This window comes from Entelurus aequoreus, linkage group LG16, assembly GCF_033978785.1.
Source record: "Entelurus aequoreus isolate RoL-2023_Sb linkage group LG16, RoL_Eaeq_v1.1, whole genome shotgun sequence".
Taxonomy (NCBI): domain Eukaryota; kingdom Metazoa; phylum Chordata; class Actinopteri; order Syngnathiformes; family Syngnathidae; genus Entelurus; species Entelurus aequoreus.
The window spans coordinates 9059417-9086219 of NC_084746.1; the positions used below are offsets into that span (position 1 = coordinate 9059417).

Genomic DNA, 26803 nt, shown 5'->3' on the forward strand with positions numbered 1-26803 from the left:
TTACAAACACTGTTTGGAAGCAATTAAGGTATGTAAATGAACATTTATGATGTATACTGATATTTAAAAAATGTAGTGGGTGTGGCTTATATTCCGGTGCATTCTATAGTCCAGAAATGTTTGGGTTTTTTTCTACCGCTTGTCCCTTTGGCGGTACTCTATATATTTTTTTATATTAATATAATAATATTGATAGATAGCTTAAATGATTAAAATACAATTATTGCGGGAGAAACACGACGACAAGACCTTCTTTTCACCGCGACACGGCCAGCCGGTAAAAAAAAAAAAAAAAGGTAGCGAATGAGAGATGCAGAGACGAGGCCAACAAGAGGCAGCGATAAATGAGAAGATAAGATGAACACGGCCAGAGATGGACACAGCTGACAAGCAGAGATGGGAAGAGAGAGAGAGAGAGAGAGAGAGAGAGAGAGATAGTGTTTATGAGAGCCATGCAGGGCCAGAGATAACCAATCAGCTATCTTGTTGAACCAGGCCTCTCTCACACACACACACACACACACACACACGCTGTAACACAATCATGTGAGGTAAACAAGTGGCTGTTTGAGCATGCGTGATGACTGCGTTACCATGGCAACAGAGCTTTCATCAGACCCAGGGTCAGCTGTGTGTGTGTGTGTGTGTGTGTGTGTGTGGTGCGACGTCACACACCTAAAAAGGGGCGCGTTAAAGCCTGACTCACATTTGGTGACCACGCCCTCCAGCCTGATGATGTTGGGGTGGTCAAACTGCCCCATGATGGAGGCCTCAGACAGGAAGTCCCGCCTCTGCTTGTCGGAGTATCCCGCCTTCAGACTCTTGATGGCCACGTAGATCTCGCGCTTGCCTTGCACGCAGAGGCGCCCGCTGCACACCTCCCCGAACTCCCCTGCACACAACGTTGACTTGAAGGACTCTCCCTCTGAAAAGACCCGAGGAGATGTTCACACACCGGCGCCGATAACTCTCTCGATGAGAATATTGGTGGCGTCGATCTCCTTGGCGAAGTCCCTGACGGCCTGGCTGGGGTCTTCGTAGGTGTGAGGGTGGATGTAAGTCCTGCTGCCGGGGAGCTTGACTGTGGAAACAACAAGGAAAAAAACATCAATTCTGCTCCCAAATCTCATAAATGTTCAGTGGAAACGAGCGCGCCCACTTTATGGGCTTTAATAAAAGTCGCGTGTTTTGCCATTTCTGCAGAAAGACCGTCCGTGGTGGAATAACGTGGCTCGGGTGGTGTTGAAATGATGACATCATTAGACACGTCGTGTAGCTGCTGTTCTATACAGAAATGTTATTTGTTCGCACAATATAAACCAGGGGTCACCAACCTTTTTGAAAGCAAGAGCTACTTCTTGGGTACTGATTAATGCGAAGGGCTACCAGTTTGATACACACTTAAATAAATTGCCAGAAATAGCCAATTTGCTCAATTTACCTTTAACTCTATGTTATTATTAATAATTAATGATATTTACACTTAATTGAACGGTTTAAAAGAGGAGAAAACACGAAAAAAAATGACAATTAAATTTTGAAACATAGTTTATCTTCAATTTCGACTCTTTAAAATTCAAAATTCAACCGAAAAAAAGAAGAGAAAAACTAGCTAATTCGAATCTTTTGGAAAAAATAAAAAAAATAATTTATTAGTAATTTTTCCTGATTAAGATTAATTTTAGAATTTTGATGACATGTTTTAAATAGGTTAAAATCCAATCTGCACTTTGTTAGAATATATAATAAATTGGACCAAGCTAGACAAATCATTATTTCTTCTAGATTTTCCAGAAACATTTTTTTTTAAAGAAATTCAAAAGACTTTGAAATAAGATTTAAATTTGATTCTACAGATTTTCTAGATTTGCCAGAATAATTTTTTGGAATTTTAATCATAATAAGTTTGAAGAAATATTTCACAAATATTCTTCGTTGAAAAAACAGAAGCTAAAATGAAGAATTAAATTAAAATGTATTTATTATTCTTTACATTGATTTACATTGTCAGGAAAGAAGATGAAGGAATTTAAAAGGTAAAAAGGTATATGTGTTTAAAAATCCTAAAATCCTTTTTAAGGTTGTATTTTTTCTCTAAAATTGTCTTTCTGAAAGTTATAAAGCAAAGTAAAAAAAATAATGAATTTATTTAAACAAGTGAAGACCAAGTCTTTAAAATATTTTCTTGGATTTTCAAATTCTCTTTGAGTTTTGTCTCTCTTAGAATTAAAAATGTCGGGCAAAGCGAGACCAGCTTGCTAGTAAATAAATACAATTTAAAAAATAGAGGCAGCTCACTGGTAAGTGCTGCTATTTGAGCTATTTTTAGAACAGGCCAGCGGGCTACTCATCTGGTCCTTACGGGCTACCTGGTGCCCGCGGGCACCGTGTTGGTGGCCCCTGATATAAACAGTACAAAAGGTAACGCTGTTAAAATACATAGAGACTAGAAAGGAGTACTAAGAAATAAGCGCAGGTGGGAAAAGAAACCCAAAAAGGGTTTTATGCAAAGTTCTCACCTAAAGCAAAGACAATTAAACATAGTAAACACAAAAGCCAAAAGCAGTGAAGTTGTCACGTTGTGTAAATGGTAAATAAAAAGAGAATACAACAAATCCTTTTCAACTTATATTCAATTGAATAGACTGCAAAGACAAGATATTTCATGTTCACACTGAGAAACTTTAGCAAATAATCATGAAGTTAGAATTTAATGGCAGCAACACATTGCAAAAAAGGCATTTTTACCAGTGTGTTACATGGCCTTTCCTTTTAACAACACTCAGTAAAGGTTTGGGAACTGAGGAGACACATTTTTGAAGTGGAATTATTTCCCATTCTTGCTTGATGTACAGCTTAAGTTGTTCAACAGTCTCCCTTCTCATATTTTAGCCTTCACACATTTTCAATGGCTGGACTACAGGCAGGCCAGTCTAGTACCCGCACTCTTTTACTATGCTGTTGTAACACGTGGCTTGGCATTGTCTTGCTGAAATAAGCAGGGGCGCCCATGGTAGCGTTGCTTGGATGGCAACATATGTTGCTCCAAAAGCTGTATGTACCTTTCAGCATTAATGGTGCCTTCACAGATGTGTAAGTTACCCATGTCTTGGCCACTGATACACCCCCATACCATCACACATGCTGCCTTTTACACTTTCACCCTAGAACAGTCCGGATGGTTCTTTTCCTCTTTGGTCCACAGTTTCCAAAAACAAATTGAAGTGTGGACTTGTCAGACCACAGAACACTTTTCCACTTTGCATCAGTTCATCTTAGATGAGCTCGGGCCCAGCGAGGCGTTTCTGGGTGTTGTTGATACTTTTCACCCTACAACAGTCCGGATGGTTCTTTTCCTCTTTGGTCCACAGTTTTCAAAAACAAATTGAAGTGTGGACTTGTCAGGCCACAGAACACTTTTCCACTTTGCATCAGTTCATCTTAGATGAGCTCGGGCCCAGCGAGGCGTTTCTGGGTGTTGTTGATACTTTTCACCCTACAACAGTCCGGATGGTTCTTTTCCTCTTTGGTCCACAGTTTCCAAAAACAAATTGAAGTGTGGACTTGTCAGACCACAGAACACTTTTCCACTTTGCATCAGTTCATCTTAGATGAGCTCGGGCCCAGCGAGGCGTTTCTGGGTGTTGTTGATACTTTTCACCCTACAACAGTCCGGATGGTTCTTTTCCTCTTTGGTCGAGAGGACACGACGTCCACAGTTTCCAAAAACAATTTGAAATGTGGACTCGTCAGACCACAGAAAACTTTTCCATATTGCATTAGTCCATCTTAGATTCTGGGTGTTGTTGATAAATGGCTTTGGCTTTCATAGTAGAGTTTTAACTTGCACTTACAGATGTAGCGACCAACTGTAGTTACTGACAGTGGTTTTCTGAAGTGTTCCTGAGCCCATGTGGTGATATCCTTTACACACCAATGTCGCTTTTTGATGCAGTACGTGCAGTGATTTCTCCAGATTCTCTGAACCTTTTGATGATATTACGGAGCGTAGATGGTGAATTCCTTGCAATAGCTGCTTGAGAAATGTTGTTCTTAAACAATTTTCTCAGGCATTTGTTGACAAAGTGGAGACCCTCGCCCCGTCCTTGTTTGTGAACGACTGAGCATTTCATGGAAGCTGCTTTTATACCCAATCATGGCACCCACCTGTTCCCAATTAGCCTGTTCACCTGTGGGATGTTCCAAATAAGTCTTTGACGGGCATCCCTCAACTTTCTCAGTCTTTTTTGCCACTCGTGCCAGCTTTTTTGAAACATGTCGCAGGCATCAAATTCCAAATGAGCTCATATTTGCAAAAAATAACATTTTCCAGTGGGAATGTTAAATATCTTGTCTTCGCAGTCTATTCAATTGAATATAAGTTGAAAAGGATTTGTTGTATTCTCTTTTTATTTACCATTTACACAACGTGACAACTTCACTGCTTTGGGGTTCAGTAAAAAATAAGACAACAACAAGTAGTGTACCGTGTGTGGATTGAGTCTAGGTGTGTGTGTGTGTGTGTGCGTGAGGAAGTATAGGGCTACATATGATGACTCAGCGTTTTAAAGGGAATACCAAAGGAGTGCCGTCCTACAATTTGTACCCAAAAAAAAGCCTGGTTTATTCCAACATAAATGTGACAACATTCAGTTGAGTTATCCAACTAGAACACACTTTTTAATTAAAAGTTGAGCCAATTATTTTGAATTAGATGCACCACAGTAGCGTGTGTGCTAATGCGAGGCAATTACACAGCTAACATGTCACAACATGTTTTTAATCAAACTAAATGAAAGCGAGCATGCATTGAAATTACCGTTAAGACCATTTGGTGTGTCATTACCTCGGCCATGCTGGAACTGCATCTTCTCTTCATCGGGGTCCTGCTTGGCTTTGATATACCCACAGTGCCTAGAGAACACATACCCAGTGGGGTTACAATGTGCAAACTACACACTTTTTACACACCATCAGACAACAACTGGACATGAGTAAGAAACAATCTTCATTTCTCTTCAATCTTTGGCCAAAGTGCGCTTGAAATATCCTTTAACCCAAATATCCAATGTACCTTTGGTCCTACATGTGTACTAGTAATAGTAATAGTCCAATGTACCTTTGGTCCTACATGTGTACTAGTAATAGTAATAGTCCAATGTACCTTTGGTCCAACATGTGCACTAGTAATAGTAATAGTCCAATGTACCTTTGGTCCTACATGTGTACTAGTAATAGTAATAGTCCAATGTACCTTTGGTCCTACATGTGTACTAGTAATAGTAATATTCCAATGTACCTTTGGTCCTACATGTGTACTAGTAATAGTAATAGCCCAATGTACCTTTGGTCCTACATGTGTACTAGTAATAGTAATAGTCCAATGTACCATTGGTCCAACGTGTGTTCTAGTAATAGTAATAGTCCAATGTACCTTTGGTCCTACATGTGTACTAGTAATAGTAATATTCCAATGTACCTTTGGTCCTACATGTGTACTAGTAATAGTAATATTCCAATGTACCTTTGGTCCTACATGTGTACTAGTAATAGTAATAGCCCAATGTACCTTTAGTCCTACATGTGTACTAGTAATAGTAATAGTCCAATGTACCATTGGTCCAACGTGTGTTCTAGTAATAGTATTAGTCCAATGTACCAATGGTCCAAAATGTGTATTTGTACTAGTAATAGTCCAATGTACCTTTGGTCCTACATGTGTACTAGTAATAGTAATAGTCATATGTACCTTTGGTCCTACATGTGTACTAATAATAGTAATAGTCCAATGTACCATTGGTCCTACATGTGTACTAGTAATAGTAATAGTCCAATGTACCTTTGGTCCTACATGTGTACTAGTAATAGTAATAGTCCAATGTACCTTTGGTCCTACATGTGTACTAATAATAGTAATAGTCCAATGTACCATTGGTCCTACATGTGTACTAGTAATAGTAATAGTCCAATGTACCTTTGGTCCTACATGTGTACTAGTAATAGTAATAGTCCTATGTACCTTTGGTCCTACATGTGTACTAGTAATAGTAATAGTCCAATGTACCTTTGGTCCTACATGTGTACTAGTAATAGTAATAGTCCAATGTACCTTTGGTCCTACATGTGTACTAGTAATAGTAATAGTCCTATGTACCTTTGGTCCTACATGTGTACTAGTAATAGTCCAATGTACCATTGGTACAACATGTGTACTAGTACTAGTAATAGTCCAATGTACCAATGGTCCAAAATTTGTATTTGTACTAGTAATAATCCAATGTACCATTGGTCCTACATGTGTACTAGTAATAGTAATAGTCCAATGTACCATTGGTCCTACATGTGTACTAGTAATAGTAATAGTCCAATGTACCATTGGTCCGACATGTGTACTAGTAATAGTAATAGTCCAATGTACCATTGGTCCAACTTGTGTAGTAGTAATAGTCCAATGTACCATTGGTCCAACATGTGTACTAGTACTAGTAATAGTCCAATGTACCATTGGTCCAACTTGTGTACTAGTAATAATCCAATGTACCATTGGTCCTACATGTGTACAAGTAATAGTAATAGTCCAATGTACCATTGGTCCAACTTGTGTAGTAGTAATAGTCCAATGTACCTTTGGTCCTACATGTGTACTAGTAATAGTAATAGTCCAATTTACCTTTGGTCCAACATGTGTACTAGTAATAGTAATAGTCCAATGTACCTTTAGTCCTACATGTGTACTAGTAATAGTAATAGTCCAATGTACCTTTGGTCCTACATGTGTACTAGTAATAGTAATAGTCCAATGTACCTTTGGTCCTACATGTGTACTAGTAATAGTAATAGTCCAATGTACCTTTGGTCCTACACGTGTACTAGTACTAGTAATAGTCCGATGTACCTTTGGTCCTACATGTGTACTAGTACTAGTAATAGTCCAATGTACCTTTGGTCCTACATGTGTACTAGTAATAGTAATAGTCCAATGTACCTTTGGTCCTACATGTGTACTAGTACTAGTAATAGTCCAATGTACCTTTGGTCCTACATGTGCACTAATAATAGTAATAGTCCAATGAACCATTGGTCCTACATGTGTACTAGTAATAGTAATAGTCCAATGTACCTTTGGTCCTATATGTGTACTAGTAATAGTAATAGTCCAATGTACCTTTTGTCCTACATGTGTACTAGTAATAGTAATAGTCCAATGTACCTTTTGTCCTACATGTGTACTAGTACTAGTAATAGTCCAATGTACCTTTGGTCCTACATGTGTACTAGTAATAGTAATAGTCCTATGTACCTTTGGTCCTACATGTGTACTAGTAATAGTAATAGTCCTATGTACCTTTGGTCCTACATGTGTACTAGTAATAGTCCAATGTACTTTTGGTCCTACATGTGTACTAGTAATAGTAATAGTCCAATGTACCTTTGGTCCTATATGTGTACTAGTACTAGTAATAGTCCAATGTACCTTTGGTCCTACATGTGTACTAGTAATAGTAATAGTCCAATGTACCTTTGGTCCTACATGTGTACTAGTAATAGTAATAGTCCAATGTACCTTTGGTCCTACATGTGTACTAGTAATAGTAATAGTCCAATGTACCTTTAGTCCTACATATGTACTAGTAATAGTAATAGTCCAATGTACCATTGGTCCAACGTGTGTACTAGTAATAGTATTAGTCCAATGTACCAATGGTCCAAAATGTGTATTTGTACTAGTAATAGTCCAATGTACCTTTGGTCCTACATGTGTACTAGTACTAGTAATAGTCCAATGTACCTTTGGTCCTACATGTGTACTAGTAATAGTAATAGTCCAATGTACCTTTGGTCCTACACGTGTACTAGTACTAATAATAGTCCAATGTACCTTTGGTCCTACATGTGTACTAGTAATAGTAATAGTCCAATGTACCTTTGGTCCTACATGTGTACTAGTAATAGTAATAGTCCAATGTACCTTTGGTCCTACATGTGTACTAGTAATAGTCCAATGTACCTTTAGTCCTACATGTGTACTAGTAATAGTAATAGTCCAATGTACCTTTGGCACTACATATGTACTAGTAATAGTAATAGTCCAATGTACCTTTGGTCATACATGTGTACTAGTAATAGTAATAGTCCTATGTACCTTTGGTCCTACATGTGTACTAGTAATAGTAATAGTCCAATGTACATTTAGTCCTACATGTGTACTAGTAATAGAAATAGTCCAATGTACCTTTGGTCCTACATGTGTACTAGTAATAGTAATAGTCCAATGTACCTTTAGTCCTACATGTGTACTAGTAATAGTAATAGTCCAATGTACCTTTAGTCCTACATGTGTACTAGGAATATTAATAGTCCAATGTACCTTTGGTCCTACATGTGTACTAGTAATAGTAATAGTCCAATGTACCTCTAGTCCTACATGTGTACTAGTAATAGTAATAGTCCAATGTACCATTGGTCCAACGTGTGTTCTAGTAATAGTATTAGTCCAATGTACCAATGGTCCAAAATGTGTATTTGTACTAGTAATAGTCCAACGTACCATTGGTCCTACATGTGTACTAGTACTAGTAATAGTCCAATGTACATTTGGTCCTACATGTGTACTAGTAATAGTAATAGTCTTATGTACCTTTGGTCCTACATGTGTACTAGTAATAGTAATAGTCCAATGTACCTTTGGTCCTACATGTGTACTAGTAATAGTAATAGTCCAATGTACCTTTGGTCCTACATGTGTACTAGTAATAGTAATAGTCCTATGTACCTTTGGTCCTACATGTGTACTAGTAATAGTAATAGTCCAATGTACCTTTGGTCCTACATGTGTACTAGTAATAGTAATAGTCCAATGTACCTTTGGTCCTACATGTGTACTAGTAATAGTAATAGTCCTATGTACTTTTGGTCCTACATGTGTACTAATAATAGTAATAGTCCAATGTACCATTGGTCCTACATGTGTACTAGTAATAGTAATAGTCCAATGTACCTTTGGTCCTACATGTGTACTAGTAATAGTAATAGTCCAATGTACCTTTGGTCCAACATGTGTACTAGTAATAGTCCAATGTACCTTTGGTCCTACATGTGTACTAGTAATAGTAATAGTCCAATGTACCTTTAGTCCTACATGTGTACTAGTAATAGTAATAGTCCTATGTACCTTTAGTCCTACATGTGTACAAGTAATAATATTAGTCCAATGTACCTTTGGTCCTACATGTGTACTAGTAATAGTCCTTAGTACCATTGGTACAACATGTGTACTAGTACTAGTAACAGTCCAATGTACCAATGGTCCAAAATTTGTATTTGTACTAGTAATAATCCAATGTACCATTGGTCCTACATGTGTACTAGTAATAGTAATAGTCCAATGTACCATTGGTTTTACATGTGTACTAGTAATAGTAATAGTCCAATGTACCATTGGTCCTACATGTGTACTAGTAATAGTAATAGTAATAGTCCAATGTACCATTGGTCCAACTTGTGTAGTAGTAATAGTCCAATGTACCATTGGTCCAACATGTGTACTAGTAGTAGTAATAGTCCAATGTACCATTGGTCCAACTTGTGTACTAGTAATAATCCAATGTACCATTGGTCCTACATGTGTACAAGTAATAGTAATAGTCCAATGTACCATTGGTCCAACTTGTGTAGTAGTAATAGTCCAATGTACCTTTGGTCCTACATGTGTACTAATAATAGTAATAGTCCAATGTACCATTGGTCCTACATGTGTACTAGTAATAGTAATAGTCCAATGTACCTTTGGTCCTACATGTGTACTAGTAATAGTAATAGTCCAATGTACCTTTGGTCCTACATGTGTACTAGGAATAGTCCAATATACCATTGGTACAACATGTGTACTAGTACTAGTAATAGTCCAATGTACCAATGTTCCAAAATTTGTATTTGTACTAGTAATAATCCAATGTACCATTGGTCCTACATGTGTACTAGTAATAGTAATAGTCCAATGTACCATTGGTCCTACATGTGTACTAGTAATAGTCCAATGTACCATTGGTCCTACATGTGTACTAGTAATAGTAATAGTCCAAGGTACCATTGGTCCAACTTGTGTAGTAGTAATAGTCCAATGTACCATTGGTCCAACATGTGTACTAGTACTAGTAATAGTCCAATGTACCATTGGTCCAACTTGTGTACTAGTAATAATCCAATGTACCATTGGTCCTACATGTGTACAAGTAATAGTAATAGTCCAATGTACCATTGGTCCAACTTGTGTAGTAGTAATAGTCCAATGTACCATTGGTCCAACATGTGTACTAGTACTAATAATAGTCCAATGTACCATTGGTCCAACATGTGTACTAGTAATAGTAATAGTCCAAGTTTAGTCTAAGACTAGATGTAACAATCTAAGTCTAAGACTAGAAGTAACATTCTAAGTCTAAGACTAGATGTGACCAATCTAAGTCTAAGACTAGATGTAACAATCTAAGTCCAAGACTATGAACATGAAGTGATGAAGTCTAGTCAGATGAGAGGTGAAACATATTCTAGTACAAACCAAATAGTCCAGTTGTGATGATGAATGACCTGAGACTACAAAGACCTGATGAATGACAACATTCATACAATGACAACTATGGACTTAGTGTCACTTGCACCCCCCATGGTGACAACTATGGACTTAGTGTCACTTGCATCCCCATGGTGACAACTATGGACTAAGTGTCACTTTCACCCCCCCATGGTGACAACTATGGACTTAGTGTCACTTGCACCCCCCATGGTGACAACTATGGACTTAGTGTCACTTGCACCCCCCATGGTGACAACTATGTAGTTGGTGTCACTTGCACCCCTCCATGGTGACAACTATGTAGTTAGTGTCACTTGCACCCCTCCATGGTGACAACTATAGACTTAGTGTCACTTGCACCCCCCATGGTGACAACTATGGACTTAGTGTCACTTGCACCCCCCATGGTGACAACTATGGACATAGTGTCACTTGCACCCCCCATGGTGACAACTATGGACATAGTGTCACTTGCACCCCCCATGGTGACAACTATGGACTTAGTGTCACTTGCACCCCCCAAAGTGACAACTATGGACTTGGTGTCACTTGCACCCCCCATGGTGACAACTATGGACTTAGTGTCACTTGCACCCCCCATGGTGACAACTATGTAGTTGGTGTCACTTGCACCCCACATGGTGACAACTATGGACTTGGTGTCACTTGCACCCCCCATGGTGACAACTATGGACTTAGTGTCACTTGCACCCCCCCCTCCCCCCCATGGTGACAACTATGGACTTAGTGTCACTTGCACCCCCCATGGTGACAACTATGTAGTTGGTGTCACTTACACCCCCCATGGTGACAACTATGGAATTAGTGTCACTTGCACCCCCCCCTCCCCCCCATGGTGACAACTATGGACATAGTGTCACTTGCACCCCCCATGGTGACAACTATGGACTTAGTGTCACTTGCACCCCCCATAGTGACAACTATGGACTTGGTGTCACATGCACCCGCCATGGTGACAACTATGGACTTAGTGTCACTTGCACCCCCCATGGTGACAACTATGTAGTTGGTGTCACTTGCACCCCTCCATGGTGACAACTATGGACTTAGTGTCACTTGCACCCCCCCATGGTGACAACTATGTAGTTGGTGTCACTTGCACCCCCCATGGTGACAACTATGGACTTAGTGTCACTTGCACCCCCCATGGTGACAACTATGGACTTGGTGTCACTTGCACCCCCCATGGTGACAACTATGGACTTGGTGTCACTTGCACCCCCCATGGTGACAACTATGGACTTAGTGTCACTTGCACCCCCCATAGTGACAACTATGGACTTGGTGTCACATGCACCCGCCATGGTGACAACTATGGACTTAGTGTCACTTGCACCCCCCATGGTGACAACTATGGAGTTGGTGTCACTTGCACCCCCCATGGTGACAACTATGTAGTTAGTGTCACTTGCAACCCCCCATGGTGACAACTATGGACTTAGTGTCACTTGCACCCCCCATGGTGACAACTATGGACATAGTGTCACTTGCACCCCCCATAGTGACAACTATGGACTTGGTGTCACATGCACCCGCCATGGTGACAACTATGGACTTAGCGTCACTTGCACCCCCCCATGGTGACAACTATGTAGTTGGTGTCACTTGCACCCCCCATGGTGACAACTATGGACTTAGTGTCACTTGCACCCCCCATGGTGACAACTATGGACTTAGTGTCACTTGCACCCCCATGGTGACAACTATGTAGTTAGTGTCACTTGCACCCCCCATGGTGACAACTATGGACTTGGTGTCACTTGCACCCCCCATGGTGACAACTATGGAGTTAGTGTCACTTGCACCCCCCATGGTGACAACTATGTAGTTAGTGTCACTTGCACCCCCCATGGTGACAACTATGTACAAGTCCCAGATGTTCCTATAGAGACCCTCACATCCAACACATTCACTCTCTGCAGCCCCTCTGGACATGACCACCTCCAGATTTACTAGGGGTCACACACACACACACACACACACACACACACACACACACACACACACACACACACACACACACACACACACACACACACACACACACACACACCCTGCAGCGGGGGTCTGTGCTCTACCACCAAATTATTGATCAATTGTTCACCGAGCCTGTTGGAAGTGTTTAACTTATTGTGTTAGGCCGACCTTGCAGGGGTGTGTGTGTGTGTGTGTGTGTGTGTGTGTGTGTGTGTGTGTGTGTGTTCTTGTATTTCTAGCCTTCTTGAGACATGAAGAAGGAAAAGTGTCTTCCATATGAGGAGGTGTGAACAAGTGATGACATAAATCAATAACATTGCATCTAATAAACAATGTCTCATTTGCACCCCTGCTGGTCAACATATGAAATAACAAGTGTGTGTAAGAAATTGAAATGTGCCCCCGTTGGTCAAAATGAATGAAAACAAATAAATAAAAGTGTATATAGACACATACTGTAATAACTTGAAGTAAAATTACAAACAAAATAAATAACAAAAAGCAGTCTTTTTCTCGCAATGTGTCGACTTTTGTCTTATAAAATTGGAAACAATTTCTCATATTCTTTCTGTTTCTGTATTACTGCAATATTTTCTCCTAAAATTATTACTTTTTAATGTAAAATCCTTACTTTTTAATGCAAAATGGTGACATTTGTCATATAAAATTCTGACTTTTATTACAATATTGCCAATTTTTTTGTCGTCCTTGTATAATAGTGACATTTTTTGAGTAAAATGATGACTTTTGTCATGATTTTGCCAAGTAAAATTTTGATTATATTATAAAATTGCCTACATTTCAAAGTTTTCTTATAAAATTGTGACTTTTGTCGAGTAAAATTGCCAACATTTTAAGCTTTTTGTTGTAAAATTGCGACTGTTATTGAGTAAAATTCCAACTTTTATCATAATATTGCACAAATGTTCAGTTTTTCTTGTAAAATTTTGATTTGCGTTGAGTAAAATGACGACTTTTATTATAATACTTATAATAGTTTTTCTTGTGAAATTGTGACCTTTTTCTTGTGAAATTCCAACTCATTTTTCACAAGCTTTTCTTATATTATTTATATTATATTTGCAAAATGTTAAGCTTTTTCTTGTAAAATTGCGACTGTAATTGAGTAAAATTCCAACTTTCATCATAATATTGCACAATTGTTCAGTTTTTCTTGTAAAATTTTGACTTGCGTTGAGTAAAATGACGACTTTTATTATAATACTGCCAAAATTCTAAGTTTTTCTTGTGAAATTGTGAACTTTTTCTTGTGAAATTCCAACTCTTGTTCCAAAACAAGCTTTTTTATATTATTTACATTATATTTGCAAAATTTTAAGCTTTTCTTGTAAAATTGCGACTGTTATTGAGTAAAATTCCAACTTTTGTCATAATAATGCACAAATGTTCAGTTTTTCTTGTAAAATTTTGACTTGCGTTGAGTAAAATGACGACTTTTATTATAATACTGCCAAAATTCTACGTTTTTCTTGTGAAATTGTGACCTTTCTCTTGTGAAATTGTGACCTTTCTCTTGTGAAATTCCAACTCTTGTTTCAAAACAAGCTTTTTTATATTATTTACATTATATTTGCAAAATGTTAAGCTTTTCTTGTAAAATTGCGACTGTTATTGAGTAAAATTCCAACTTTCATCATAACATTGCACAAATGTTCAGTTTTTCTTGTCAAATTTTGACTTGCTTCGAGTAAAATTACGACTTTTTTTGTGAAATTGTGACCTTTTCTTGTGAAATTCCAACTCATTTTTCACAACAAGCTTTTTTATATTATTTATATTATATTTGCAAAATGTTACGCTTTTTCTTGTAAAATTGCGACTGTTATTGAGTAAAATTCCAACTTTTATCATAATATTGCACAAATGTTCAGTTTTTATTGTAAAATGTTGACTTGCGTTGAGTAAAATGACGACTTTTATTATAATACTGCCAAAATTCTACGTTTTTCTTGTGAAACTGTGACCTTTTTCTTGTGAAATTCCAACTCATTTTTCACAAGCTTTTTTTATATTATTTATATTATATTTGCAAAATGTTAAGCTTTTTCTTGTAAAATTGCGACTGTTATTGAGTAAAATTCCAACTTTTGTCATAATATTGCACAAATGTTCAGTTTTTCTTGTAAAATGCTGGCTTGCGTTAAGCAAAATTACGACTTTTCTTGTGAAATTGTGACCTTTTTCCTATGAAATTCCAACTCAACAAGCTTTTTTATATTTGCATAGTATGTATATATTATTAATGTTGTAAATACACGTCTTTATATATCTAGAAAGGGTGGTCCTAAAGAGGGAGGCATTTTTCTCAGGTCTCAAGAAGGTAACAAATACAAGTGTGTCTGTGTGTGTGTGTGTGTTTTTCCACTGTGTTGAGCATTAGCTGCAAACAGGAGTTTAATAGTCCCCATCACCCATAAACATGTGAGGCTCAATGCTTTTTTAAAGATTTAGCACAAACATTTCAGGCCATAAAAGAGAAAAAAAGCTGTTTGGTGTAATGGTGTGCTGAACATGGCCTGTGCTGTGTGCTGCTGCTCAGAACATCCCTGCAAGATAACACATGGAGACACACTTTTAGGATTTATAGCAGCTGTCAGGGTCTTAAGTCCAGTTTGGATGTTTTTTTTGTCAAATCCCATCTTTATTGTGGCTGTTCACATTACAAAAATAAAGAAAAAAATACATTTCTAATGACATTGCTGGTTTTACCAGCAGAGGAGCATGTTGGGCAGCGCACACACACAGAGTACTTACAAGCAGACACAGTGTGTAGACAGAAAAGAGAGAATGGATGCATTTTGGTGTAAAATGTCAAGATAAAGGTGAAGTTATAACACTGAAACACCCTCAGGAAGAGCTGCTTTAACACATGGCTAGCTAGCTAGCAGCTAACATCCATCCTTAGCTACTTCTAAATCACTAATCCTGGTCTCCATGGCGACAAATAAAGTACGTTTCTTCCAGGTATCATTATCACTGGAGTACGATGAATAGCTAAACATGCTTCACTACACAGCGTAGTACCCAATTTCTTACACACACTTTTTATTACACATGTTGACCAGAGGGGGAGCACTTCAATTTCTTACACACACTTGTTATTTCATATGTTGACCAGAGGGGAGCACTTTTAAAAGCGACACACAGTCAATGTGAAAAATCCCTCCTTTTTGGGACCACCCTCTTTTTGATAGGAATCAAAACAAAAAATGCCTCCCTCTTTAGGACCAGCCTTTTTAGATGTATAAAGAAGTGTATTTACAACATGAATCATATATACATACTATGCAAGTATAAAAAAGCTTGTTGTGTAAAATGAGTTGGAATTTTACAAGAAAAAGGTCACAATTTCACAATAAAAAGTTAGAATTTTGCAGTATTATACTAATAGTTGTAAATTTTACTCAACGCAAGTCAACATTTAACAAGAAAAACTGAACATTTGTGCAATATTATGATAAAAGTTGGAATTTTACTCAATATCAGTCGCAATTTTACAAGAAAAGCTTAAAATTTTGGCAAGTTTATGAAAGGAGTCGCACTTTTACTTGACAAAAGTCACAATTTTATAAGGAAACTTAAAATGTTGGCAATATTATAATAATAATCTGAATTTTACTTTGCCAAATTATGACAAAAGTCACAATTTTACTCAAAAAATGTCACTATTTTACAGGAACAACAACAAAAATTGGCAATATTGTGATAAAAGTCAGAATTTTATATGACAAATGTCACCATTTTGCATTAAAAAGTAATAATTTTTTATAAAAAAAAGTAATAACTTTACGAGAAAATATTTCAATATTACAGAAGCAGAAAGAATATGAGAAATTGTTCCCAATTTTGTAAAAAAAAAAAAGTCGACACATTGTGAGACAAAGACTGCTTTTTGTTAAAAACATTTTTTTAAATTTTTTTTGTTGGTAATTGGTTTTAATCTTCAATATTTACTTCAAGTTATTACAGTATGTCTCTATATACATATTTATTTATTTATTCTATTAATTTTGGCCAAAGGGGGCGCATTGCAAGTACACACACTTGTTATTTCATATGTTGACCAGAGGGGGAGCACTTTTAAAAGTGACACACAGTCGATCCGGAAAAAAACCCTCCTTTTTGGGACCAACCTCATTTTGACCAGCAGGGTGCAAACGAGACATTGTCTATTCCATCCATCCATTTTCTACCGCTTGTCCCTTTGGGGCAATGTTATTGGGACCATGATTTATGTCATCACTTGTTCACACCTCCTCATATGGAAGATACTTTTCCTTCTTTGTGTCTCAAGAAGGGTAGAAATACAAGAACACACACACACACGCACACCGCACACACACACACACACACACACACACACACACACACACACACACACACACACACACATTTTCAAAGTGGGGAAGAGTGGGAGGGTGTCACCTGGTTATCAGCTGGGTTCGACCCAGTCCAACACCATGAGGCCATCTTTACACACACACACACACACACACACACACACACACACACACACACACACACACACACACACACACACACACACACACACACACACACACACACACACACACACACACACAGCGCTTTGGGCATGTGTGTAGAACATATGGGGACTGGGGGACATGCGTCACACTTCTGTGATCATCCCATGGGAACATACATGGTGTGTGTGTGTGTGTGTGTGTGTGTGTGTGTGTGTGTGTGTGTGTGTGTGTGTGTGTGTGTGTGTGTGTGTGTGTGTGTGTGTGTGTGTAAATGTCTTCATTTCCATAATACTTACAGAGAGACTCTCCAGTTAGAAGTGTCATGAATCATTAGCACTACAATCTTAAACATGGCGTAGAAAACCTGACACTCCTTTTGTTTCGCCGTCACCAGCGTGTGGACACTTAACACACTTAACACACTTAACACACTTAACACTAACACACTTAACAACCCCACTTGGAAGCCAGTCAACTAGTGACTACTGGGACTCCATTTTCCAACATGTATAGCAGGGGTGTCAAAGTCAAATGGACGGAGGGCCAAATAAAAAATTTAGCTACAAGCCGAGGGCCGGACTGTTCGAATGTTCATTGAAAAATTTTTAAATGACGCATATAGTCTAGTGAACCTAATTGAACCTACTGAAAACCTAACAAATATATTCCAATATGATCAGATAAATAAAGCAATATTTTCTTATGGCTCTGTCAGTAATCTTTAATTTTCAACAGACACAAAAGACAAATTTCCTTTATATAAAAATCCCCATAACATGAACATTAAATGAAAGAAACCGGTATTCAAGGCACCATCAGTAGCCTATATTTTCTATTTTAGCAAAAGTGGGCTAAATTTACTTCAAAGAAAAAAACAATAATAGCAATTTTCTATCATCCACTCAACTGAAATATTTTTAAAATATAATTAAATTGAAATACAATAAAATAAAGTGCAAAAATCTATAAATCAAAAACAACACTTTGTTTAAGGAGAAGTAACATGCAGTGAAAACAAATATTAAACTTTAACTTTTAAACTTGAATTGAGTAAAAACTCTAAATATGTGATTGCACAGTAATGTTCACATTAAACCCCCCTCCTCCCTCCGTGGGAGGGAGGCGAGTTGGGTGCCCGAAACCCCCCGCTGGTTTCGGCCCGCCCCTTGGCGCGCGTGGCACGGCGGGCTCCGCGACCCGACGGCTGGCCCTCGTGGCTTGACGGCGGGCGCGTCCCGACGGGCCGCGCGTAGGGGTCAAACGCAGAAGTCTCAGGGCCTCGTGGTGAGGGGGTGGCCTGCGGGTTTCGGCCCGCTTGACCCCCCCGCTCCGCTTGGCGCGCGCGGCACATGACAGGTTCCGCCACCGACGCTCGGGCTGCAGCCCGACGGTGGTGCGGGCCCGGCGGTGACGCGCGGTTTGGGGAAACAAAGCAGAAGTCTCAGGGCCTCGGGGCCGGGTTTCGGCCCGCCCCCTTGGCGCGCGTGGCACGGCGGGCTCCGCGACTGACGGCCGGGCTGCAGCCCTTCGGCCGACAGGCGCGTCCCGGCGGGCCGCTCGCCCCCTTTCGGAACCTTGGACCGGCATCCGCTTGGTGCGTGTAAAAGATCTGCGGTATAAAAAAAAAAAAAAAAAAAAAAAAAAAAAAAAAAAGATCTGCGGTCTGCGGGCCGGTTCTAATAATAAATCAAGATCATCCCAAGGGCCGTAAAAAACCTTCTCGCGGGCCGGATATGGCCCGCGGGCCTTGACTCTGACATATGTGATGTATAGGCTACACAGTCGTCACAATAGTTGCCCATGTTAAAAAGTGTGTGAGAGTTAAAACCATGCGGACACGTTTCTTACTGGATACCTTCTAATAAGCGTTTTGCCCTGAATACTTTGTATGTGGAGATAATATGCAACTGTACGCATTTGATACTTGTTTATCTCCGCAGATGTTGTGTTCAATTAATGATCGCCTGGCTCGTGTGCTACTGTGTGCTTAGCTGTTGTGTAGCTGCTAGTTCCTAGTAGCCTTGCGGGATATAGCCCGTCGTGTCTACCTTCTTTTTGGAGTGAATTGACTAAAATATGAGAAAAAACCAACCTCGTGTGACGTTGACTCGCTGTCCAGCTTTGCACAAGTCCGATACAAGCTGATATCAATTAGTTTTTGCTGATATCAAAGCATTATCTGATATCAATATCGGATTGTATTATGTTTGTGGTGTCATGGCATAGTTAAATTGTTGAACCCAATACTGCAGAGTCAATCAGAAGATTTTTGCATATTTACTGTGTTTTCCCCGACTTTTTTCCCTGCGCTTTGAACCCTGCGGCTCATGAAACGGTGCGGTTCATTTACGGATTTTTCTTCACTTTGTCATGATCCGGACCACGGATCATGTTTTGTGTTTTCTGTTAGTTTTGGACTCCTTTAGTTCCTGTTTGTGCACCTCTGAGTTTGTTTTTTGGCCGTTCCCTGGTCGCCCGCCTCGCCAAGTGCAGCGGCGTTCAACGCGTCACCGCCACCTGACTCTCCCTCGCTGGTTGCGGGGACATTTGGTCTGGCGACCCACCGCCAAGTCCCCCCTCCGCCCTCCCATGACTCTTGATATTGCCTTGTGTTTGTGGACATCTGGAATCTGTCCTTAAGGAGGGGCTACTGTCATGATCCCTGGTCCTGATCATGTTTTGTGTTTTCTTTTAGTTTTGGACTCCTTCAGTTCCTGTTTGTGCACCTCTGAGTTTGTTTTTGGCCGTTCCCTGGTCGCCCGCCTCGCCAAGTGCAGCGGCGTTCAACGCGTCGCCGCCACCTGACTCTCCCTCGCTGGTTGCGGGACATTTGGTCTGGCGACCCACCGCCAAGTCCCCCCTCCGCCCTCCCATGACTCTTGATATTGCCTTGTGTTTGTGGACATCTGGAATCTGTCCTTAAGGAGGGGCTACTGTCATGATCCCTGGTCCTGATCATGTTTTGTGTTTTCTGTTAGTTTTGGACTCCTTCAGTTCCTGTTTGTGCACCTCTGAGTTTGTTTGGTTGCCATGGTTGCTCATTATGTTCACCTGTCTCTGATTAGTGTTCGCCTGCTCTCCTGCTACCCGAGCACTAATCAGAGGCATTATTTAAGCCTGCCTTTGCCGGTCAGTCGGGCTGACGTCATTGTTTGCTACATGCACCTGTTCCGTGAGTTTTGCCTTGTCTCTAGTTTATGCTAAGTGTTTGCTTCATGCCATGTCTATGTAAGATTTGTTTGTTTCATGCCACAGTTTCGTGAGTATCCCTTGTCTAAAGTCTATGCTAAGTACGGTATTTGCTTTAGCTTCGAGTGCGATCAGGCACGTTGTTCTGTCGGCTCGCTTTCTGTTTTTTGTAATACTTTGATATTTTGAGGAATAAATCATGTTCCAACCTGCACGCCATGTCCAGAGTGGTCCGCCTGCATTTCGGGAGAACGAACCCCGCAGTAATCTGCAAAAACCCCATCGTGACATAGTTACCGCCTGGTGTTTGGTGTTCAACAAATAGTTTGTAACCGTCCATAGCGTTTCTGCTCGAAAAGATTCAATATTCATCACTCCAAGCAACGTTTGCAAGTTTTACAATATAACTAAAACAATTCATACTCACTAAACCGTCCAATTTGTGATACCTGTAGGAGTATTTTCATGCACATTTGCATGAGCTATCATAATGTAAGCTGGTGCCGTTAGCATTAGCGAAAATGCTAACATGTTTACAAGTGTCTGTGTTCAGTATCATTAACTTATAACGGCATTCTGTTTGTATAGTTTCAGTTTGACAAATTCCTCCATAGAATTGTCAAAACGTCACTGTCGAGTTATTGAGTCTGTTTAGCTGATTGGAGAGCTAGCTTCCGCAGCTAGTGGGTCCATGAGAATGACTTCTGTTTTGTTTGATCAGCCGTTTTACTGCCTTGTTACAGTTTGACAAATTCCTCCACAAAATTGCCAAAACGTCACCGTGGAGTTATTAAGTCTGTTCAGCTGCTTGAAGAACTGGCTTCCACAGCTAGTGGGTCCATGAGAATGACTTCTGTTTTGTTTGATCAGCCGTTTTACTGCCTTGTTACAGTTTGACAAATTCCTCCATAAAATTGCCAAAACGTCACCGTGGAGTTATTAAGTCTGTTCAGCTGATTGAGAACTGGCTTCCACAGCTAGTGGGTCCATGACCATGACTTCTGTTTTGTTTGATCAGCCGTTTTACTGCCTTGTTACAGTTTGACAAATTCCTCAATAATTTTGGCAAAACGTCACCGTGGAGTTATTGAGTCTGTTTAGCTGATTGGAGAGCTAGCTCGCGCAGCTAGTGGGTCCATGACAATGACTTCTGTTTTGTTTGATCATCCGTTTAACTGCCTTGTTACAAGCACTGTTTGGAAACAAATAAACATTTACAAAAATCTTTCGTACCAGTATACATCTGCAGCTTACATATGTAAACATATTTATTTATTCCCAAATTTGGTGGGTGTGGCTTAATTCCTGCGTGCTAGTTTTTGGCAGGAAAGCCTTTGTGTTGACTTTACACACACACGCATCACGTCCACGGCCAGGTTAGCTGACCTAAAAAAGTAAATAATGTCAGTTTGAATCTTTATTCCCGTGCGTCTCCGTTTTGTTCAGGGCTTGTTTGTGACAGTGGCCTAAAGGAAGGTGGGGCGGCACACGCCATGTCGGTCACGCCAGGACGCCACACGACTCAGACCGCGGGACACCGTTATGCAACCGGCACTTGTCCAGCAAAGTTAGGTTTGCACAATGGCCGAGGCAAATGTCAGGCAGGGAGTTGCACTCCACAGGTATTTACTATGCAACGCTGACATTTAGTGTGCAGGGTTAACTTTTATAATGAGGACGTCTGCGGTCCCGCTGGAGGACTTTTCCTGCCCACGGCCTGCAGTCACAGGAGGGAAACCTTTTTTATGCTGACACTTGATTGCATTACATGCTGTTTTGTAATGTATTTCCATACTTTTCTAAATAAAGGGGACCACAAAAAAAATATCATTATTTGAACGAAAAATGTTAGTGTACATGAAACATATGTTTATTATTGTCATTTAGTCCTTAAAAAAAATAGTGAACATACTAGACAACTTGTCTTTTAGTAGGAAGTAAACAAACAAAGACTCCTAATTAGTATGCAGTAACATGTTGTGTCATTTATACACCTATTATTTTGTACACATTATGAGGGACAAACTGTAAAAAATTATTATTCATCTACTCGTTCATTTACTGTTAATATCTGCTTATTTTCTGTTTTAACATGTTCTATCTACACTTCTGTTAAAATGTAATAATCACTTATTCTTCTCTCCTTTGATACTTGACATTAGTTTTGGATGATACCACACATTTAGGTATGGATCTGATACCAAGTAGGTACAGGATCATACATTGGTCATATTCAAAGTCCTCATGTGTCCAGGGACGTATTTACCGACTTTATAAACATAATATACATTTTAAAAAAGGAAAAAATATTTTTGTAACGATAAAAAATATCAATGTAATCATAGTAGTATCAACTAAATACGCTGATGTACTTGGTATCATTACAGTGGATGTCAGGTGTAGATCCACCCATGGCGTTTGTTTACATTGTGATGTCGGTAAGCGACGGTGTGTAGTGAAGCATGTTTAGCTATTCCTCGTCCTCCAGTGATAATGGTACTTGTAAGAAACATACTTTATTTGTCGCCATGGAGGCCAGGATTAGTGATTTAGAAGTAGCTAAAACACTGTGGATGGATGTTAGCCGCTAGCTAGCTAGCCATGTCTTAAAGCAGCTCTTCCTGAGGGTGTTTCAGTGTTATAACTTCACCTTTATCACCTTTATCTTGACTTTTTACACCAAAATGCGTCCATTCTCACTTTTCTGTCTACACACTGTGTCTGCTTGTAAGTACTCTGTGTGTGTGGGCTGCCCAACATGCTCCTCTGCTGGTAAAATAAATAAATAAAAGCGGTACTTTTTAAACAGAGTATAGTACCGTTTATGATTCATTAGTACCGTGATACTATACTAGTACCGGTATACGGTACAACCCCACACGCACACACACACACACACACACACACACACACACACACACACACACACACACACACACACACACACACACACACACACACACACACACACACACACACACACACACACACCTTAGTATTAACGCTGACTTAAGCACACACACTAATAGACTTCTGCATCGCCATCCTAGCCCAGCTCTGCGTTCCAGTCCAGTGACAACAGACTATCCTTGTCCTGCACGCCACATTTGCATATCAATTTACTTTTTAATATAACACTGTGTCACTTGAGAGCCATACCTCATTTGGCTAGCCAGCTTCCCACACACAAGTGCGTCCATATAATATTGCCATTCACTCCTTCATCTCTCACAGGGTATTACACTATCTGACTTCCCCATTCTCTTCTTCAGTCAAAACACTCCTTTGTCCAATAAGTCCTACATCGGAGCTCTCGACCCCCCCTCATTCATCCACTGTCGTCCCCACACTCCTCCTCGGAGGTTAGCCTTTTCTTTGTTGATAGGAAATGTGGACAAAGGGAGTGAGAAGGAAAGAAGGAGAGAGAGAGAGAGAGAGAGAGAGAGAGAGAGAGAGAGAGAGAGAGAGAGAGAGAGAGAGAGAGAGAGAGAGAGAGAGAGAGAGAGGGTGAGTGAGAAGGAAAGAAGGAGAGAGAGAGTAGGTGAGTGAGAAGGAAAGAAGGAGAGAGAGAGTGAGAGAGAGAGAGAGAGTGAGTGAGTGAGAAGGAAAGAAGGAGAGAGAGAGTGGGTGAGTGAGAAGGAAAGAAGGAGAGAGAGTAGGTGAGTGAGAAGGAAAGAAGGAGAGATAGAGAGCGAGAGAGAGAGAAAGAGAGGGTGAGTGAGAAGGAAAGAAGGAGAGAGAGAGAGAAAGAGAGAGAGAGTGAGAGTGAGTGGGTGAGTGAGAAGGAAAGAAGGAGAGAGAGAGAGAGAGAGAGAGAGAGAGGGTGAGTGAGAAGGAAAGAAGGAGAGAGAGAGTGGGTGAGTGAGAAGGAAAGAAGGAGAGAGAAAGTAGGTGAGTGAGAAGAAAAGAAGGAGAGAGATAGCGATAGAGAGAGAGAGAGAGGGAGAGAGAGAGAAAGAGAGAAAGAGAGGGTGAGTGAGAAGGATAGAAGGAGAGAGAGAGAGAGAGAGAGAGAGAGAGAATTTCAAAGATGATTACCTAAAAACCAGGCCAAATACACTATTTGCAGACTTTGATAGCACAGGACACAAATCAAACCTAATTTTCCACACTGAGGACCACATGGCATGGCGCGCGGCGACAATAGAGCACTACCCATCTGCCAGCAAAAAGGGAAATAAGGACTCACATAAACTACAAATAAATACAGAAGAGAACCAAATGACTGTACACTTCTACAACACAGGAACAGTGATGGTCCAGGGCAACTTAAGTCCCTTTGAGAGAGACTTCTGCAAAATCAGAGAGAGAATGCAAATCCTCTCAAGAGACAATTGCGACAATTCCCCCACTGGAGAACAGGACAATAGCCCAGAAGACCACCTCACTGCAGAGCCCAACTGGCTCAGGGAGATGAGAGAGTTGAAGGAGAAATTCTCACAGTGGGAGCACAAGCAAGTGCAGATGGAACACTTAATTAAGTCAACCCCCCCACCCAGATCCAGAGACGCAGAGGAAGAGGGACCTGCTCTCTGGGCTGTGGTGAAAACACTCCAGCAAGAGATTAAAAAACTCCAAGACAAGGGGGAGGCGTCAAGACAGGAGACACTTCAAATCAGGGAAGAGATGAATAAACTAAAAAAGGAGGTGGAAGCGTTAAGAATGGAAACAAAAGAAGGTCCAGACGACAACCATCAAGCCACACACCAAGAGATCCCATCTCCAACACCCCCAACCCCCCCCACCAGCCAGGAGTCACAAACACAAGACACCCCTGCACCAACACCTTCCACCAGATCTCAAGAAAGAGAAAGCCCACAGGTGGTGCTCCTCTTGGACTCCAATGGGAAATATGTAGACGAGAAGAGACTCTTCCCTAACCACAGAGTAAAAAAAATAAAATGCCAAAATACCAATCGTGCCATGGAGCTTCTGACAGAGGACCAGCTGGGGTCCCCCACTCACATCATCATCCACACAGGCACAAATAACCTGAGGACGCAGACAGGAGAGGACGTGGCCAAATCTGTCAAGGGAGTGATAGAAAAAGCCACCTCTACATTCCCCAGTGCAAAAATAGTAATTTCTGCACTGCTACCCAGATGGGACTACCACCCTGCCTTCATAGAACGACTCAACGCACAAATCTCCAGAGACTGTGCAATGAAGCAAAACGTCTACCTGGCATCCCACCCCACCCTGGACCAGAACAGCATGTACGACACTGTTCACATCCTCAAAACAGTAGTCCCTCATTTTGCAAAGTCCCTGAAAGACGTCGCACTCAACCGCAGACCGACTTCATCCTACAGGAGCAACAGAGAGACGAACACCCCACCCAGAGCTACACCCAGAAGACCTGCGGCACCCAGAGCCCACCCTGCCCCACACAGATCTGCACCCCAGGCCAGGACCACGCTATACACCTATGCACAGGCCGCGGGATCCCAGGCTAGGCCCTCTCCTCTCATGCCAACCCCCCTCCTGCCCACCCCCCCCATACCACACAAATGCACAAGCCAACCCCACACCTGGTGGATCCCCACCCTGTGAGCTGACCGTGCAGCAGATAATGAGCGAGCTCTATTCAATCATAGTCCAGGCCAAATCCACTGGAATATAACACCTTCATAATGGAATACAAATCTTTCACCATTTCAAGCTGGAATATACAAGGTCTGAGGTCCACTGCCCTTGGCATTAAGAGCAGGAACCCGGACTTTACCACAGAAATCTCAAACACAGACATCATTGTCCTACAAGAGACATGGCACAGAGGAGATGGCCCCACTGGCTGCCCTGTAAACTACAGAGAGCTGCTGGTACCATCCACCAAGCTAACAGGGGTAAAACAAGGGAGAGAGGGAGAGACTCGGGAGGTATGTTAATATGGTACAAATCAGAACTAACCCACTCCATAAAGCTAATCAAAACCGGAGCTTTTTTCATCTGGTTAGAAATAAATAAGGAACTTACGTCAACCGAAAAAAATGTCTTCCTGTGTGCCACCTACATCCCCCCAATTGAGTCCCCATATTTTAAGGAGGACATGTTCTCCATCCTAGAGGACGAAATAAACAATTTCCAGGCCTGTGGCCACATTGTAGTTTGTGGGGACTTCAATGCCAGGACAGGACGAGAGCCCGACACTATCAGCACACAGGGAGACAAGCACCTACCAGGAGGGGAAAACATCCCCTCTCAAACATGCCCCCCCAGAAACAACTTTGACCAAGCAACAAATAAACATGGCTCACAACTCCTACAGATCTGTCGCTCACTGGGACTGTACATAGTCAACGGCAGGCTTCGAGGGGACTCATATGGTAGATATACATACAGCTCATCTCTAGGTAACAGTACAGTAGATTACTTTATCACTGACCTCAGCCTAGCGTCTCTCAGAGCGTTCACAGTCAGCCCGCTAACACCCCTGTCAGACCACAGCAAAACCACTGTATACCTGAACAGATCAACACCCAACCAGGAAGTACTAAAACCAAACAAACTACACACTATTAAAAAATGCTACAAA

At 40.7% G+C, this 26803-nt stretch overlaps 1 protein-coding gene across 1 annotated transcript in view; it reads right to left on the bottom strand.

Moving 5' to 3' along the window:
- The window catches only part of epha4b (eph receptor A4b), a 428693-nt gene that overhangs the window by 155554 nt on the left and 246336 nt on the right, over positions 1 to 26803 (bottom strand). The window contains exon 11 of the mRNA XM_062023909.1: positions 4864 to 4914. Coding sequence (XP_061879893.1) covers positions 4864 to 4914 — 51 coding nt within the window. The remainder of the gene's footprint in view (positions 1 to 4863; positions 4915 to 26803) is intronic.